The sequence below is a fragment of the Macaca fascicularis genome, chromosome 1 (assembly GCF_037993035.2).
Source record: "Macaca fascicularis isolate 582-1 chromosome 1, T2T-MFA8v1.1".
Lineage (NCBI taxonomy): Eukaryota > Metazoa > Chordata > Mammalia > Primates > Cercopithecidae > Macaca > Macaca fascicularis.
Window position 1 is genome coordinate 58,560,777 of NC_088375.1, and position 19,653 is coordinate 58,580,429.

At 36.1% G+C, this 19,653-nt stretch overlaps 1 protein-coding gene across 6 annotated transcripts in view; it reads left to right on the forward strand.

Annotated features, from left to right (window-relative positions):
* The window catches only part of CAMSAP2 (calmodulin regulated spectrin associated protein family member 2), a 117,969-nt gene that overhangs the window by 78,942 nt on the left and 19,374 nt on the right, over window positions 1-19,653 (forward strand). For 3 of the 6 annotated variants that reach the window (XM_005540352.4, XM_005540354.4, XM_005540356.5), the window contains 3 exons: window positions 10,513-10,545; window positions 14,130-14,271; window positions 14,631-14,770. In XM_005540352.4, coding sequence (XP_005540409.1) covers window positions 10,513-10,545; window positions 14,130-14,271; window positions 14,631-14,770 — 315 coding nt within the window. The remainder of the gene's footprint in view (window positions 1-10,512; window positions 10,546-14,129; window positions 14,272-14,630; window positions 14,771-19,653) is intronic. The other 3 variants (XM_005540353.4, XM_005540355.4, XM_074032196.1) reach the window with 1 other exon arrangement.

A 19,653-nucleotide genomic window follows, 5' to 3' on the forward strand; every position in this document is an offset into this window, starting at 1 on the left:
ACTAGTATTTGTTGAATGAGTGACTGAGTGAATAAAGAAATGATTGTGCAGTTAATTTTTAAATATTTGGTTAGTATATATTTTTAGTTAGCACATACATAGCATTTACCCCTTCATTTTCCAATGAATTTTATCGTTTTTCCCCCATTGTTTTTGAAAATTGAATCTTTGTGAAAATAAGGGTTAATTTAACATATCTTACTGTAGGTTCAGGTGTTGTCATTATGAAGAAACACACTATCACAGAATAAACTAGGGAAGGGAATCTTGCTCTGTTTCCTAACAATGGAGTTTTTGGCATTTGAACTATGTACTTGGTTTGGCTGGAAATATTATCATTCCAATTTTGGTTTGTAACTCTGTAAAAGCAAAATTCATGCTCCTTTTCTTCTTTTACAAATGAGAGAGAAAATGACTTGCTCTTTCTTATTACTGTACATTTGGTAAGAAGTTGCCACTCTTTCCATCTACTTCAGTCAGCTTTTCTAGTGACGTGTACACAGGAGCCTCGCCCTGTTGCCTATTGCTTGTCCAGCTATAGACAAAGCCCGTGGTATTGGATAATAACATATCTTACCTTTTGTCCTTGCCCAACTACTCTTAAGTCAGATGTCCAATAGAATTTGTTTATGAAATATCTTTTTATAACCATATTCTTGGTAAAATATATGCACATGTTGAAGGATACTTGTACTATAAATTATGAGGGTTGGACTGAAATGAAAGATGTCAAAGGTATTTCTTTAGGATATTAGATCCTCCAATGATGTATTTCTGATCATTGGATTGGGTGGTGTCCTAAGAGAAAGGCATTTTAAATAGTGTCATGTCCTAGGAAAATGTTTTGTTTAAACAGTTTACTAATGTTATTTTCTCTTTTTTTCCCAAGTTGCTCATTTTGCTTCTAATACTTCTTTTGACTGTAAAATAGGGTGCCCAATTAAATTTGAATGCCAGAGAAACAACAAATAGCTTTTTTTAATAAGTTGCACAGGTGTCTTGTATTGTGTGAGCATCTTGTGTATATTTGCTAAATTTGGAAGCCGTACTTGAATGATTTCTGAAGTTTATAGCCAAGATGACATTAAGTGCAACATTGATTCTCTTGAAGAGTTTGTATAAAGTACTATGGTAAAATGAGTATTGCACATAAAGTCAGGCTAGTTCTGTCGCTAAATAACTTCATGACATTTACAAAGGCACTTGATCTCTCTGGGCCTTATTTTGTTCTGTTTTGTTTTTTGTTTTTTTTTTAATCTGTAAAAAGTAAAAGGTTGGATTAATCGGTTTCTAAATTCTGTAATTAAAAAGATGCTCAGTTTTTCCCTTCTCAATATGTTAGTAAACATAAGAGAAAAAAAACAAAAGGTTGGTGAAAATAGTAAATAGTTATCATAGACTTTTCTATATGTATATTACTAGTAGATTTATGCTAACTGTATGCATGAAATATCTAGAAATACCTTCTAGAAGATGTGGGACTTTAACAGGGCATTAGTAGATTTCATGATACTAGGTCATAGGGAACAATTTAAGTAGAGACACTAAGTTGCAAGTGAAGGCACTTGTGGGAATTACTGAGTGGATGAATGTGGCAGAATCAGTTTTGAAAGAGCTATGAATTCATGCGTTTGTATTCTAATACTATATAGAGAATGAAGTTTAATGTTTCTCTCTTTTTTTTTTTTTTTTTTTTTTTTTTTTTTTTTTTTTGGAGACAGAGTCTTGCTCCGTCACTCAGGCTGGAGGGCAGAGGCATGATCTCACCTCTCTGCAACCTCGGCCTCCTGGGTTCAAGCAATTCTCGTGCTTCAGCCTCCCCAGTAGCTGGGATTACAGGCGTGCACCACCATGCCCAGCTAATTTTTGTGTGTGTGTATTTTTAGCGGAGATGGCATTTCGCCATGTTGGCCAGGCTGGTCTTGAACTCCCGACTTGAGGTGATTGCCCGCTTTGGCTTCCCAAAGTGCTGGGATATAGGTATGAGACACCACCCCAGCCAATGTTTCTCAGAGTATTAAAGATACATGTTTACTTAGTGTGGCATTTGCTACTTTTTAAAAAGAAATATTTGTGAGGTATTTTATAAGGGAGTAGGAAGTAGATGAAGGAATTACCTTTGGAGAAAAGACATCCACAGAACTCTAATTGCTTTTCACTTTACGGAGTATCTCAATATAGACTACACTTTCCCCCTGTGAGAGAGTAGGTAAATGCTTATACCTCTGCCTGATTACTTCAGCCCTTATGAATTTCTCCCTTCACTAAAATTCCTTAACAGTTAAAAACTGTAACCCACTTTTTTCTCCCTCAAATGCTGTTTCTTCAAGTAGTACTATTTGAGAGAAGGGCTCTGAAGTAAATTTGGGAAATGCTGCCTAGTCTGTGCCCCTTTGAAAATGTTGCAATCCATTTTAGTACATTAACGGTCCAGTCAAAGAGACTGTCTAGCCATTTTCCAAACATTTTTTATCTTTGAACTATTTTATGAATGACTTTTACTAGCATCCCATAGAATTAGTGTTCTTCAGTGCACAATGTAGAAAACGATAATTTGTAACCTATAACTTTGCACTTGTCTATTTAATATGTATATAAATAAAACATTTAATGTTCAAATACAGCACATCCTTCTTAGATACATCATTTCATTTGACTCTTAGATTTACCTTGATTTCTTTTGTACCATTATTTTAGTTAAGAAACTGTGATGACATGGCCTGCCTAAATTAGATAATTTTTGTTTTGAATCCTACCTTTAAGATTCTGTTCTATAATTATAAATCTATCCATATGTAGGCTTCTTTTTTTTTTTTTTTTTTTTTCCTTTTTGGAGACAGGGTCTCACTCTATTGCCCAGGCTGGAATGAAGTAGCGAGATCATGGCTCACTGTAGCCTCGATCTCCTGGGCTCAAGCAGTCATCCCACCTCAGCCTCCTAACTGCTTGGGACTACAGTCATGTGCCACCATGCCCATGTAACTTTTTTTACTTTTCGTAGAGTCAGGGTCTCACTATGTTGCCCAGGCTGGTCTCAAGCTCCTGAGCTCAAGCAGTCCACCTGCCTTGGCCTCCTAAAGTGCTGGGATTACAGGCACTTTGCCTGGCCAATGTGTAGGCTTCTGTGGTCAGTGCTAAATCATTTCTTATTCTTTTTTTTTTTTTTTTTTAATGTTTTTTATATTAATAGGGATGGGGTTTTGCCATGTTGGTCAGGCTGGTCTCAAACTCCTGGCCTCCAGCGATCCACCCACTTCGGCCTCCCGAAGTGTTGGGATTACAGGTGTAAGCTGCCACACCTGGCCGTTTCTTTTTTTTAATCCCTAATATCAGCATACCATTTATCTTTCATAATAGTTTACTTGCCCTTACAGGAAACACAACAACCTAGAGTATGTCCCTGTTCTATTATTAACTCATTTAGTATAGTTAAGAGGACTTGGCATTTTAAACATTTTTTTGAATTCAGAGATGGTACCATGGTTTTAATCTTTACCTAAGAGTATGATAACCATTAGATTTCTCTTAACAGTTTTATAAATTAATAGTCTTGTGCATTTGGACACAAGACCCTATAAAGACTTGGATTGGTATAGATCTAATATAACTTTTAAAGAACTTTTATTTTATTTTGAAATAATTTCACCCTTACAAAAAGTTGCAGGAATAATAAAAAGAATTCTCAAACTCTGTGTTCAGATTCATCAGTTTTTCAACAGTTTGCCACATTTGCTTTATCATTCTGTCTCCCTCTCTCTCAGTGTACACACACACACACACATACACACACACACACACACAAATTGTTCTACCACATTTGAAAGAAGGTTGCATATATCATGTCCCTTTGCCCCTTAATACTTCAGTGTCTATTTCCTAAGAACAAGGCAATTCATTTCCATAATGACAGTACAGATAATTTAATGTCAGTATAATACTTTATCATTTATGTTCCCATTTTATCATTAATTTATTTCATTGTCATATCCCTAGTCTTCTTTAAACTGAAGCAGTTCTTTAGCTTTTCTTTTCTTCGTGGCCTTGATATTTTTGAAGAATCAGGCCGTTTTAATAGAACATTTCTCAATTTGGCTTTTTCTAATATTTCCTCATTATTAGATGAAGATTATGCTTTTCAGGCTGGAATACTATGTAAATTGTGTCCTTATCACAATGTAATATCCAGAGGCACATGATATCCATTTACCCCTGTTAGATAATGTTCATTTTGATCAGTTGGTTAAGATATTTTCTGGTTTCTTGACTGCAGGGTTACAGTAGTCCTTTTTTATCCTCAGAGGATATGTTCCAAGACCCCCAGTGCATACCTGAAATCTCGGATAGTACTAAACTCTATCTACACTATGTTTTTTCTTATACAGTAATGGGCAGGTAGCATATACAGCATGGAATGCTGGACAGAGGTATGATTCCCTTCCCACACTGGATGGAATAGGACAGCATGTGGTTTCATCACACTACTCAGAACAACATGCAATTTAAGACTCATGAGTTATTTATTTCTGGAATTTTTCATTCATATTTTCAAACAGTGACTGTGAATAACTGCAGATAGCAAAACTATGGGCAAGGGGGGACAGCTATGTTATGTTTCCTTTTGTAATAGGTAATTTGAGAGGAGTTACTCTACCACAGAAAATAGCCTCTTTCTTGAAAGTTTCCCCTCATCCTAGATTTAGCATTCATTGAATATATCTACCTGAATTAATTTTACTATGATGGTCACAAATTTGTAATTTTCTAACCCCTTCATTTATTCCATATTTATTACTTAGCATTCTATTATAAGCAAGTGTGTCCTCTTCCACCCATCTACCTGTCTGTATAGCATTTCTCTACTATCTGAATGAGCTAATGGATATATAATGGGTTATAATCAGTTTTTGTCCATATGTATTTACTTTTAAAATTATTATGGAATTATTTTAGATTTACAGGAAAGTTTCAAAGATAGTACAGCTTCACCCAGTTTTCTCTAATGTTAACATCTTACATAACTGGAGCCCATTTGTGAACAGTAAGAAAGTAACATTGGTACGTTATTATTGAGTACACTACAGACTTTAAATTATTTAGATTCTACCAGCTTTCCACTGATGTCCTTTTTAAATATTTGTCAGGCGTTTTGTAGTGTTCTTCAATTTGGGTTTGTCTGCTGTTTCTCATGGTTAGGCTGGAGTTACAAGTTTTTTGAGAAGACTACCAGAGAGGTCATGTATCATATCATATATTGTATCATGGGGTACATGATAAGAACATGATTTATCACTGGTGATATTAACTGTGATCCCTTGGTTACGGTAGTGTAGTGTTTGTTAGGTTTCTCCATTATAAATTTACTGGTTTTCCCTTCTTATTTTGGAAGTGCATCCTGCACTCTAAAGGAGGGAAATTAAGCTCACTCCCTGAAAGGGAGAATGCCTGCGTATACTATTGGGGATTCTTCTGTAAGGAAGATTTGTGTCTTCTTCCCCATTTTATTTTTATTTTTATTTATTTATTTATTTTGAGACAGAGTCTCGCTCTTGTCACCCAGGCTGGAGTGCCATAGCGCGATCTCGGCTCATTGCAAACTCCGCCTCCCGAGTTCACACCATTCTCCTGCCTCAGCCTTCCGAGTAGCTGGGACTAAGGTGCCCACCACCTCTCCCAGCTAATTTTTTGTATATTTAGTAGAGACGGGGTTTCACCGTGTTAGCCAGGGTGGTCTCGATCTCCTGACCTCGTGATCCACCCGCGTTGGCCTCCCAAAGTGCTGGGATTACAGGCATGAGCCACTGTGCCCGGCCCATTTATTTTTTATATTCAATCATTTATTTATATCAGTGTGGACTCAGGTATACTTATTAATATTTTATACTTTGGGTTACAATCTAATACTGCATTATTTTGTTGCTCACAATTTTACAGCATCAGCCATTGAGAGCTTTTTGGGGTTGGCTTTGATATCTCTTGGATATGCCCCAAGCCTTTTGTTTTTTGAGCACTTCCTTACTTTCTGGCACTACAGGATGCTCCAGGCCCATCTCGTTCCTTCCTTTACCTAAAATTAGCTATTTCTTTATTTTGATGCTCAAGTGGTCTCAGATTTGGCCAACGGGAGTCCCTTCAGACTGACACCTGTGCTTTTGATACGCCCCCATTCATCTGTCTCTCTCTCTTTTTTTTTTCTTTTTTGCCCCTCCTTACTTAATTTCTGACTCAACAAGATGTTTCAGATTCATTTTGTAGTTTACTTGCCATAATCCTGAAATCAGCCATTTCTTCAATAAGTCTTAATTCTTTTTTATGGAAAACAGTATTTAGCAACTGTAAAATCTGGGCACTAAGTGGCTAATTGCTACATGAATATCATTACTTCTAGGCCCTATTTCAGTAGATAGAGTTCAGAAATAAAATTTTAAAAATACACAAACATGAGTTCATATATAAACCTCCAATTCCAATCAAACTCCACAGAGTTCTTCCTGGCTTCCCCTATTCCACACGGGACTTCCCCTTCCACAGTGAGAACTCAGGCTCCCAAGAGCATTCATGTATTTTACTTATTTGCTCAATCCTACAATACATATACAGTAGTTTCAGAATTGTTATACCCATATGAAACATAAACCTACTGGCCGGGCGTGGTGGCTCATGCCTATAATCCCAGCACTTTGGGAGGCTGAGGCAGGTGGATCACTTAAGGTCAGAAGTTTGAGACCAGTCTGGCCAACATGGTGAATCCCATCTCTACCAAAAATACAAAAATTAGCCAGGTCTGTTGGCATGCGTCCATAATCCCAGCTACTTGGGAGGCTGAGGCAGGAGAATTGCTTGAGCCTGGGAGGCGGAGTTTGCAGTGAGCTGAGATCGTGCCAGTGTACTCCAGCCTAGGTAGACAGAGTGAGACTCTGTCTCAAAAAAAATTCTAAAAAACTAAGAAGAGTTTAAGATTTGTTTGCAATTTTTTTTTAGACTAATAGTATACAGTCAAACTACTGTGTTCTTAAGTGGTTTCCCTCTGCCCCCACCTTCATTGTGGTTATATTATTCCTTTGAAATACATTTATGTTAACTGGTTTCTTTATTCATTCCATTTTACTGATCTTTTTTGACACCATCCTTGTTAACTTTTGTTTTTTGACTATGTAGAACATTGACATCATTCCAAAAATCAGAACTGTATAAATGGTATACTCAGAGAAGTATTACTCCCTCCCCTATCTCTTCTACCCCTTACTTATTCCACATGTACTTCCCACCAGCCCTTCTAAATGGACCAAGCACATATGTGCATGTTTGTTTCTCCTCCTTTCTAACACAAAACGTAACTTATTCTTTTGCAGTTTGCTCTTTTCAGTGACTGCATATCCTGGAAATCATTCAGTACAGTCCCTAGAGATCTTTTCTTTCTTCTTCTTTTTTTTTTTTTTTGGACGAAGTCTCACTCTGTCACCCAGGCTGGAGTGCAGTGGCACAATCTCGGTTCACTGCAACCTCTGCCTCCCAGGTTCAAGCCATTTTTCTGCCTCAGCCTCTAGAGTAACTGGGACTACAGGTGAGCGCCACCACACTTGGCTAATCTTTGTATTTTTTTTAGTAGAGACGGGGTTTCACCATATTGGCCAGGCTGGTCTCGATCTCCTGACCACGTGATCTACCCGCCTTGGCCTCCCAAAGTGCTGGGATTACAGATGTGAGCTACCGTGCCCAGCCTATCATTATTTCTTAAAGCAGCATAGTGCTCCCTTGTGAATATGTGCCATAGTTTCTTCAACTGCATACCTATGTGTAGGCATTTAAGTAGTTTCCAGTGTCTTGCTATTGTAGATTGTGCTGCACAGAATAATGTTATATGTGGCCTTTTGTATTTTGGATATGTATTTTCAAGGTAATTTCCTAGAAGTTGGACTGCTAGATTGAGGGGTAAATGTATACTGTATGTAGCTTTGTTAAATATTGACAAAATCCCCTCCAAAAGAGTTTGTACCATTTTATGTTCCATCAGCGATTCTACACAACTTTTGGATCTACAACAGCTAAGAGATTAAGTCTAATGGTTGGGCATGGTGGCTCACACTTGTAATCCCAGCACTTTGGGAGGCCTAGGTGGGAGGTTCACTTGAGGTCAGGAGTTCAAGACCAGCCTGGCCAACATGGTGAAAACCCGTCTCTACCAAAAAATACAAAAATTAGCCAAGTATGGTGGTGCATGCCTGTTGTCCCAGCTACTTGGGAGGCTGAGGTGGGAGAATCGCTTGAACCTGGGAGGCGGAGGTTGCGGTGAGCTGAGATAGCTCCACTGCCCTCCACCCTGGGTGACAGAGGGAGACTGTCTCTCAAAAAAAAAAAAAAAAAAAAAAAGATTAAATCTAACAAGTTAACAAGTCATGCAGTGGCAAGTCACAGCCATGATTAACTCCCTGAAGGACCCCAACTCTTTGAGGTCTCCGATAAAGACCACACCAAACCAAGAACCTCCTGGAATGGCCTGAGAGCACCCAGAAGTAGTTCAGGAATTATCCTACCTTTCCAGAATATTGTAGATACCCAGAGGAAGAGTATTATTTGGAGAGTATTAATGGCAAGTCCTAAAACAACTAGCCAAAATTTAGGGTGAGCCAAGCATGTATTATAAAGACAGTTGAAAGGAATACTTGAAATTAGAACTATTCCAGAAAATCTGAACTGCCTAGGTTGGCCCCTTTGTCAGTGGAAGCTTAATAAAAGTTTTTTCACCTGTTATCCATGGTTTTTAAAAAACCCTTTGTTTCTTCCTTGGTGGTCCTGATAAAAAGGAAAAAGAGAGAGAGAGAAAAAAAACAAAACAAAACCCTTTGTCCTCATGGTTATTTACATCTTAAAACAGAATTTGATGTTGCAGTTTGCCTAATTCTTCCCTGAAAACCAAAGGATAGTTGCTGATCACTTCAGAAATGGAGTTACTCTTCAGCAAGGAACTGATGCTATGTATTTGAGCTTTTTGAACCATAAGTATGTAAGTGTGCGTAGTATAAATATTTATTTGTTCTTTTAGTGCATTTACTCTTTTTAGTTAAATTTCCTTCACACAGCCAATCTGTGGTTTTCCTTTCTCCCCTAAGAAGATTGCTGTTACCAGTTTAGATCAATGGAGGGGCAAGAGAAAGGCTAGAGCAGTCTGAATTAGTAACAAAGACCAATTATTGCATATTTTACAAGAAATATGGAATAACTGTAACCACTGCAGACTCCTTTGTACACCTGCTGTTATGAATAGTCCACAATAATTTCTTGTTATCACCAGTTTCTATTTAATGGGTTCTTCTAGTCTAGAAAACAAAAAAATCCTTGTCTTTAAAATTTCTGTTACAAATTGGAAACCCTGACACGTTTTCAGTGGCTTCCTGCTCTTTGGTCCTGCTCTTGTACTTTTTGTGGCTATTGTAACTGCAGCTGCCAAAAACATTCAGTTAAATGGGAGATTAAAATACATGCCACAAAATTGTTGAGGCTGTTCTTCGTGGTGCTATAAGAAAAATTTATTGGAAATGTTGCTTATATATAGGAAGCTGGTATGTTTCTGATTCTTCAGGTGACATTTTTTAATTCTTAAAGTTCTTGAAAATACCTTATTTATATTATTTTTCTAAATAATCTTATTTTTCTGTTAATTTATACAGGAAAAGCTTTCTACATAAAAATTTTGAATATGAATTTTAACTCAGATCCTCTTTACTTTAGTTCACTTCAAGAAATATTTATTCAGAACCAGAAGTTTTTTTAACAGATACAAAGATAACACAAATGATTAATTCCTGTTTTCTGAAATTGTGGGTTTATTATATTCATTTTTTTTAAAGAAGAAAGATTCTTTGGGACAGCCCTAGATAGTAAATTCAATAACATTTATATTCTCTTTATGTGAGTAGTTACTTGCTTTAGACATTTATAAAACTCTTAACTGGTAACAATTGCCAACTACGTTTTTTTCCATTAATTAAAAGAAACTTTTTATATAGTGAAATAAATGATAATCTTGGTATATTCTACTACATTATTCTTTGCTTTATACTTGTTTTTATTGAAATTATCTTTCTACTTTGCTTTTTGGGGAATATTGCCTTATCACATACAGTCTACTAATACCTAAGAATTACGATTGCAAACCTAGCTGTAGAATCTTTTTACTTCCCTTTTGTGACATAGATTTATTTTTTAATATGACATATGTTTCCAAAACTCAGAAATAAAATTTTTTGCTGCTAAAGTATACAGCATATTCTAGGTATCCTAAAATGAGTATCTGTACGGGGAGAGGAGAGGGACAGGAGAAGATGGTGGTCTTTATCATTAGGAACCTATCTATTTTTAACTAAAGTATTAATTAACATATGAAATGTTATGAGAACTATAAACTTGGAACTCCACTATCAGAAGCTTTACTATAATTTGTTAATTGAAGATAATTCTGATGAATTTTCCCTTTACCTTTTGCTTTCCCCTTTTTTCCCGCTGCTTCCTCTGAAGTCTCCTTCCAAATGGTTTTGGAAACTGGTTCCAGTAAGTTTGTTCAGCTACTTCAGTTCGCTCTCCAGAATTGTAATTGTAGAATGGTATTGTTTATGTCTTGCTGGTAAAGTCATTTCATGTAATTCTGTTAGTCACTGAATAGAGATTGGATTTTAAGGTATTTGGTGATGTAAAATGGAAAGATAAAAGATATAGCCAAGGTTTAGATCAGAAGTTCTAAAAATAATTTAAAGGGTAAACATCCTATTGCTAATCTTGTCAGCATTCACAGACTATCAGTAAGTAGGTTAAAAAAAAAAACCTATGGGCCAGGTGCGGTGGCTCACGCCTGTAATCCCAACACTTTGGGAGGCCAAGGCGGGCAGATGACGAGGTCAGGAAGTCGAGACCAGCCTGACCAACATGGAAAAACCCCATCTCTACTAAAAATACAAAATTAGCTGGGTGTAGTGGCGCATGCCTGTAATCCCAGGTACTCGGGAGGCTGAGGCAGGAGAATCGCTTGAACCTGGGAGGCAGAGGTTGCAGTGAGCTGAGATCGCTCCATTGCACTCCATCCTGGGCAATAAGAGCGAAACTCCATCTCAAAAAAAAAAAAAAAAAAAAAAAAAAAAAAAAAAAAAAGTACAATGTAGCTTCTCATTAATTTAAATAATTTAATAAATATTAATTTGAATTGCATGAATAAATTGCCTGCATTTAAAAATCATCTTTGTGCTTGAGCGTGGTTGCTCACGCTTGTAATCCCAGTACTTTGAGAGGCCAGTGTGGGAGGATTCCTTAAGCCCAGGAGTTCAAGACCATCTTGGACAACATATTGAACCCCCATCTCTAGTTTTAAAAAATTATCTTTTTGACAGAAGTAGTTCCTTTTCAGCTTGAATTATAGATGACACTTCACTTTTTGTGTGATTAAAAAAGCAGAAAGTTTTCTGTGACCTTACCAGTAGTGGACCAAAACCATATTAAATTCTGAATTGACTTAAAGATTGATCTTTCAGATTTAAATATGGGGATGGGTGTGTTAAACCACTTAAGAACTATTTTACACCCTCAAGAATAAAACTCTAATTTAGAAATATACCATAATAGCTGGATGCGGTGCCTCATGTGCATAATCCAACACTTTGAGAGGCCAAGACAGGTGAATCCCTTGAGCGCAGGAGTTTGAGACCAGCCTGGGCAACTTGGCAAAACCCCGTCTCTACAAAAAATACAAAAATGAGGCAGGCATAGTGGTACACACTTGTGGTTTCACCTACTCAAGAGGCTGAGGTGGGAAAATCACCTGAGACCGGGAGATCGAGGCTGCAGTGAGCCATGATTGTGCCACTGCACTCCAGCCTGGCTAATAGAGTGAGACGCTATCTCTTAAAAAAAAAAAAAAAAAAAAAACAGGAAAAGAAATATATCATAATGTTGAATTATAGGGTGTTCTTTCTAAATGCCAAACTTCTACGTTTGCAGAAAGAAAGGGCATGTTTCCATGCAATGAGTTTATAAAGCAAATAGCATGTTCAAGTACAAAAGACTTTTTCATGAATTACAGATGAACCTTCTGAGAGCTGGACATAATCTCAAGATTTAAAGTTGATTTACCTAATATATCTTCTAGAATACAATCTTTAGGAAAATGTTTTAGCATCCCATCCATAATTCTCTGATTGTCTTGTCTAAACCATAGATACTTATTGCTAATGTCATATAAAGCTGTGTGTATGTGTGTGTGTGTGTGTGTGTGCGTGCATGCATACATGTGCCTGTTTGCACACACCTTGTGCCAAAGTGCTACTTTGCAGGAGGGAGTAGAACAAATCACATAATTCAGTTCTTTGTTCCATGACCCTGGGTGCTTGGCTTAGTCCAATTCAGGTCATAGGCTGAAAACAAACTACTAGTCCCAGACCAATTTCGAGGATGTCCAAGAGGCAGACTATTTTGATCCCAGATAACTGAAGAAAAAGCATGTAAGGATCTGGAACAGTACTAATTGTGAGAACGGTAGCTTAAGCCTAGAAGATACCACTGTGCTGGTTGATTTCTTTTTTCTTTCTTCCTTCTTCTTCCCTCCCCATGGTTGATTTTAAACAGTCTCTTAGCTGCAAAGTGAGGACTTTTTCTAAGGATTATGTTAAATTAATAATCAATTAAAGAATCTATAGAGTACTGCAAATAATTTTTTTCTGAATATGGTTACCCCCTGAATTAGGGATGTATTCTTAAATACAGTTTATTATGCACTAATTAATAAGAACCTTCAGAAATCTTCAAGAGGAAAATATGTTCCATGAATTTTGTCCTTGGGTAGCCAGTGAGAGAAATCCAGGAATAAGTATCTCCTTCATTAATACTGATGCTTTTCTGAGAGATAGCATTGAAAAGAAATCTAACTTCACTACCAAATGTTAGGTATTCTCTTTCAATAAATTTTTGTTTTTCTATTTTTATTCTCATGAAAGTATTTTATCTCATAATTATATTTTAATTCTAAAATATAAAGATGACCAATTTGGATGGAATTAGAAGAAAAAATAGTTTTGATAACCTTAAAAAAATACCAGTAACTTATGTTATATATTTTGCTAGTAAAATACTTTAGTGTGTACATTCACTAAATCTTCAGCATTATTTTACTTGGCTTTAGAAGAGTTAACAACTAATAATAGCTAACCTTTATTGATTGCTTACTATGTGCCCAGCAGGATGCATAGCACTTTGTGTCCATCATCTTACTTAATCTTCCAGTGGTTCTATGAAGTGGGTACTATTATTACCCGTTTACAAATGGGAAAATGAGAAATGAGAGTTTAAGTAACTTGTCCAAGATCACAAAACTAGTAAGTGGCAGAACCAGGATCTGAACCAGGATCTGAATTCATTCTCTTAAGACTACTTTTACAGCATGTCTCATTTTTTAGAGAACTATTTTTAAAAATTCTATCTAGCCACACCAAATAATCTTTAGAAAACGAAGGTTTCCTCTCTTTTTCTGAGGGGGAGCAAGAACCCGTATACTTGCTCAATTATTAATGAAACCTAAGTTGGGAGGGTGTTTTTTCACTTTCAAAGTTGTTAACTATTTGTGTTTCCTCAACATTCAAATAATAACCCAGAATGTCTTGGTGATACTATTCCAGTTCCTCAAATTTCTTTTAAGAATAGTATATTCTTATACCTTCCCCCTCATTTTGATAACTCTTTCTGCTTGAATAGTATTCTTGCTCTTTCCGTATAAGAATTTTCCGTCTAAATTAAGTCTGAATTAAAGTGGATTAATTTTATTATCTTCAAAAGAACAGAATTATTTGGATACAAAGTGTTCAAAATCTGTTTTGTGATGCTTTTATATTTAAATATTTAAGCTAAATGTCACATAGTATAAATTAGCAGTATATTATATTAAGTATTGAGCTTCAAAACTATAGCTGTTGTTGCTGTGTATTTAACTGTGGTGATACCTACCGTTATTTAATAAAAAAAGGAATATTGGTGAGTGGTCTCATTTCTCATGATTTATTTTATTACTGATACATTAGAATTTACGGTACTCATTTTTTTCGTGTGTGTTGCTTGGTACTTACTTATTTTCATGGTTTTTTTTTTTTATATTTTAGGCTCGTTATAGGAAAGAGCAAACATTACTTAAGCAACTGCCTTGCATTCCATTGGTAGAAAATTTGTTGAAGGATGGGACAGATGGCTGTGCATTAGCTGCCCTTATTCATTTTTACTGTCCCGATGTTGTCAGATTAGAGGGTAAGTGTTCCAGTGTAATATTTCTGAACTGTAGACAGATGATAACCAATATTTAAGACAATATTATTTTGTACTGCAGCCTACGTGACAGGGTGGGATCTTGTCTCAAAAGAAAAGACAATATTATTTAATAAGTAATGAAGATTTTTTTTTAAAAAAAGAACACATATATAATTCTGAGGGAGATAGTTCAAAAAAATAGTGCTTGGTTTCTAAGTCTTAATGTATAATGACTTCTATATTTATAAATGTATGTTTGTTAACCAGAATTGTGTATTTGTACTGATTACAAGATGGATATGAAATATTTATTATCAAATTAATCCAAAGTCACCACCTTGCTCTTTTCTTATTTGAAGATATTTGTTTGAAAGAAACTATGTCTTTGGCTGATAGCCTGTATAATCTGCAGCTGATTCAAGAATTTTGCCAAGAATACTTGAACCAGTGTTGCCATTTCACTCTGGAAGATATGCTCTATGCTGCTTCATCCATAAAGGTAAATTAAATTATTCTTTTTTCCCCTTTGCTTTGTTAAAATATGTATTTTTAAAAAACAAACAAATAAACAAAAAAGCTGGGCACAGTGACTCATGCCTGTAATCCCAGTACTTTGGGAGGATTGCTTAAGCCCGGGAGGTTGAGGCTGCAGCGAGTGATGATCGTGCCATTGCACTCCAGCCTGGGCAACAGAGCAAGACCCTGTCTCAAAAAATAAATAAAATTTTAAAAATAAAGAACCATAGAACAAGATATATAAATGACCTAGCAACTTTAAGCTTATAGATTAACTATATCAGTCAAAAGAGCTTTTGAAAAAAGTTTTTGATTTTTTTCTCCTTATTTCGTTTTTTAATATACTATTAACTACAAGTTTCTTTTATAGTGCAAAGCCAAACTTAAAGTCATGTACAGAATTGGCCAGGTGTAGTGACTTGTGCCTATAATCCCAGCTCTTTGGGAGGAAGGGGTAGGCAGATAGCTTGAGCTCAGGAGTTTAAGACCAGACTGGGCAACATGGTGAAACCCCATCCCTACAATAAATACAAAAATTAGCTGGGTGTCGTGGCATGTGCCTGTGTTCCCAGCTACTCGGGAGGCTGAGGTAGGAGAATTTTGAGTCTGGAAGGCGGAGGTTGCAGTGAGCTGAGATCACGCCACTGCACACTAGCCTGGGCAACAGAGCCAGGCCTTGTCTCAAAAAAAGAAAAAAAAAAAAAAGTCATTTACAAAATCGATCTGTTGTCTTAATGTTTGCAAAATAGAGAATAAGCCATTAAATGTTTCTTACAATAACAGTGCTTACAAATAGTAAGATATCTTTATAAATAATGCTTACTTTTTCTTAAGGAATTTTTAATTTTTAATTTTTGAATTAAACAAAAAATTAATTGAAAAGTAACATTATGTACTATTTAACTACCATTATGCATAAATATATGATATGTATAGTTAAATGATATGGTATCCTTGTGTATTTTTATGTGTACAATGAATCATTGAGCATTAAATTGAAATTTAGTTTGTTTATTCTCACTAGATTAAATATAATTATTCTGTAGTTATCAGACTATTTGTCACCTTTATTGTCCTTTGACTGTTGGCTAATGTATGCTCTCAGATTGTGTTAAAAGAATAAAATTTCACATGGGTAGTATTATTTTCTTAATTTTAAGTTGAATATATTTTATTTACATTGATGTTAAATGTTAAAAATAATAATCATGGCTGAGCGGGGGAGGCTGAGGTGGGCAGATCACTGAGGCCAGGAGTTCGAGACCAATCTGGCCAACATGGTGAAACCTCACCTCTACTAAAAATACAAACATCAGCCAGGCGTAGTGGCGTGCGCCTGTAATCGCAGCTACTTGGGAGGCTGAGGCAGGAGAATCATTTGAACCTGGGAGGCAGAGGTTGCAGTGAGCTGAGATGGCACCACTGCATTCCAGCCTGGGTGACAGAATAAGACTATGTCTCAAAAAAAGAAAATCATCATCATGAAGAGATCTTTGAAAATCATTCCATTCCATTCCCAATTTTGAAAATTAAGTTGTGTTATGAATACTATTATTTTTAATACTTCAAGAATTATTTCTTATCCTCCAGATATTATTTCTTATCCTCCAGATATTATTTTAGTAATGTTAGTGTTGTATTTTATGTGAGTTAATAATATAAAGTCAATTAAGAAATCAGAAATGTTTTCTAATTGAGTCATATTAATTTATGAAACACTGAACTACAATATAAAAACTTTAGGCCAGGTGCGGTGGCTCTTGCCTATAATCCCAGCACTTTGGGAGGACAAGGCAGGAGTATCACTTCAGTCCAGGAGTTTGAGACCAGCCTGGGCAACATAGTGAAACCTTTGTCTTTACAGAAAATAAAGTTAGCCAGGCGTGATGGCACACACTGTAGTACCAGCTACTCAGGAGGTTGATGTTGGAGGATTGCTTGAACCTAGGAGGCTGAGACTGCAGTGAGCCCTGATTGCATGACTACACTCCAAACTTAGTGACAAACCAAGACCCTGTCTTAAACTTAGAAAGACGTAATATTCATGAGCTTTAATCACTGGGAAAATTATTTCTTACTGTACTGACACCTTGTGGCCAAACAGTACAATTATGTTATTAGGATGGCTGTCTTAACCAAAGTCCTTAAAATATTAACTTATTTTCTGTCAACAGATAATTTATTGAGCACTTAAGCAGTATTTTTTCAAAATATAGTCCGCTTTCAGTTAACTGCACTAGTAAAATGTAACCTAGCACCAGTACTTAAAAACCAATTTTATACTTTGGCTTTAGAAAGCATACCATAAAGATAAGTGTAAAGAAAAAATATAAATCACAGTAATCTTATTACCCAGAAATACTCTGTCAGTGTTTTGATGTTTTACTGACTGGTGTTTTTTTTAATGCGTAGATTCATTCATTTGTACATTCATTTAATAAATATTTACTGAGCATCTATCATGTGCCAGACACTGTTTTAAACACTGAAGATATAATGATGAGCATAAGTTTTGTCTTTTTAGACCTTATAATCTGGAGGGTAAGATGAGGAACCCTGGAGAATATAGTAATAGATAAATGTGGAAAGAGAAAAAGGGACTCTACCAAGTATCCTCTTGTAAGCCATAGTAAGATTCCCTTTACCTCAAGAGCAATGGAAAGAGAGTTGCATTTTGAAAAGTTTGTTTTCTTAGCAAGCCAAAGAAAAAGCTATTGTGTTCCAAACAAGGCAAAAACATTTGAATCAGAGCGGTTATGATGGAGAGAAGTCGATGAATTCCAGTAATATTTAGGATGCAAAATCTGCATGCTTTGGTTGATGAATTGGACATGGGAGAAGGAAGAATGTGTCAAGGATGACTCCTAGGTTTCTGGTTTGCACACAGGGATAGTGGTGCCATTCATTGAGATAGGACTGCAGTAAGATCACATTTGTTGGGAAGGTCATTATTTCAATTTTGGACATAGGCCTTTGAGATATCCAAAAGAAAATGCTCCGTAGGCCACTGCATATATAAGTGCAGTCAGTACATTTGAGAATCATTTAGTAGCTGGTGGACATAGGCATGGCAGTGTTTCAAAGAGGGGTGAGATCAGGAATATCAAATGCAGCTGAGAGGTCAGGTAAGATGGGAAATCTGTTTGATTTCGCAACATATGTACATCATTGGTGACTCAAGCAATTGCTGTTAGGGGAATGATGTGATTCAGTGCCAAGACTGAAGTAGATTAGAGAGTAAAAGTGATGAAATGGAGAGTGTCAGTAGAGGCCTGCTCCTAAAAGAAGTTTGTGAAGAGGTAAAAAGATGGGAGGGAGGAGAAACTAGAGAATAGTTATTGAGTGAAGGTTTTATTTCCTTTATTTTGATGGGAGGGATTGGAGCATGTTTAAAAGCCAAATAGGAAGGATTCTGTTGAGAGGAGAAGGGTAAATATGTAGGAGAGAAAAGTAAGGTTAAGAATATAATGGCATTCACAGCAATTTGGATGGAATTGGAGACCATTATTCTAAGTGAAGTAACTCAGGAATGGAAAACCAAACATCATATATTCTCACTCATAAGTGGGAACTAAACTATAAGGATGCAAAGGCATAAGAATGATACAATGGACTTTGGGGACTCAGGGAAAAAAGCGGGAGGGAGGTGAAGGATAAAAGACTACACATTGGGTACAGTGTACACTGCTTGGGTGATGGGTGCACCAGAATCTCAGAAATCACCTAAAGAACTTATTCGTATTACCAAACACCTATTGAAATAAGAAATACATTTTTTAAAACTGTAAAGTTTCTGAGAAGTGAAGCAGAGATGAGATCCACTGCATAGCTTTTATGGATTATAAGCATTCTTATTACTTTTTTTAGTCACAAATTTTAATGGCTGCTTCAATTAGTATATATCTGTATATCAACATTCTAAAATTCTGAGAATTTATAGTAAAAGCAAACACTAAAGGTAAAGTAGAAACCTACCAAATGCTCTTCACCACTGTGCATTATCTTCTGTAACAATCCAGACTCTTACACTCAGCCACCTACAAGAAGGTCCACTTAAATGTCCAGTGAACATCTCAATGACTCTAGATTCCTTTCATTACCTGTTTCTCCCAGTCCTCTCCATCTCACTATTACTTGCTCAAGACAAAAACCTAAGAGTCATAACTCTTGATTCTTCTTTTCATCACTTTATTTTTTTAGAGACAGGGTCTCACTCTGTCACCTAGGCTGGAGTGCAGTGGCATAATCAGCCAAATCTTGGGCTCAAGCTGTATTCCTGCTCCAGCCTCCCAAGCAGCTAGGATGACAGGACTGTGCCACCATGCGTGGCTAATTTTTAAAATTTTTATAGAGACAAGCTGTGTTGCCCAGGCTGGTCTCAACCTCCCGGCCTCAAGCAGTCCCTCCTCAGCCTCCCCAAGCACTGGGATTAGAGGCATGAGCCACTGTGCCCAGCCTCTTTTCTTCACTTTCTACATACACAATAGCCTTCCAGAACTATCAGATGAGAGATGATATTTGAAAGTCACCAACTTAAATATGAGAAACAAAACCAAGAGAATGCATGAGTTCTAATGGAGAGCATATAGAGTTTAAGGATTATTCATAATTAGCAAGTAGGAAGAAGGCAAGACGTTAGAAAATAACCATATCCAGGATAATCTTAAAAACTTTAATATGAAATAAGACCTTACCTATTAAATATTAATAAATTTGATAGTAACTATTTTATTAAATGCCAAATACCCAAAATTTAGAAAACATATTATTTTAAAAAGTTATGAAAACAGATTTTATACAGTTTTTAAAAATTCAGCAAATGCCTAAAATTGAAATAATTATTCATGCTTATAGCTTTTATTATAA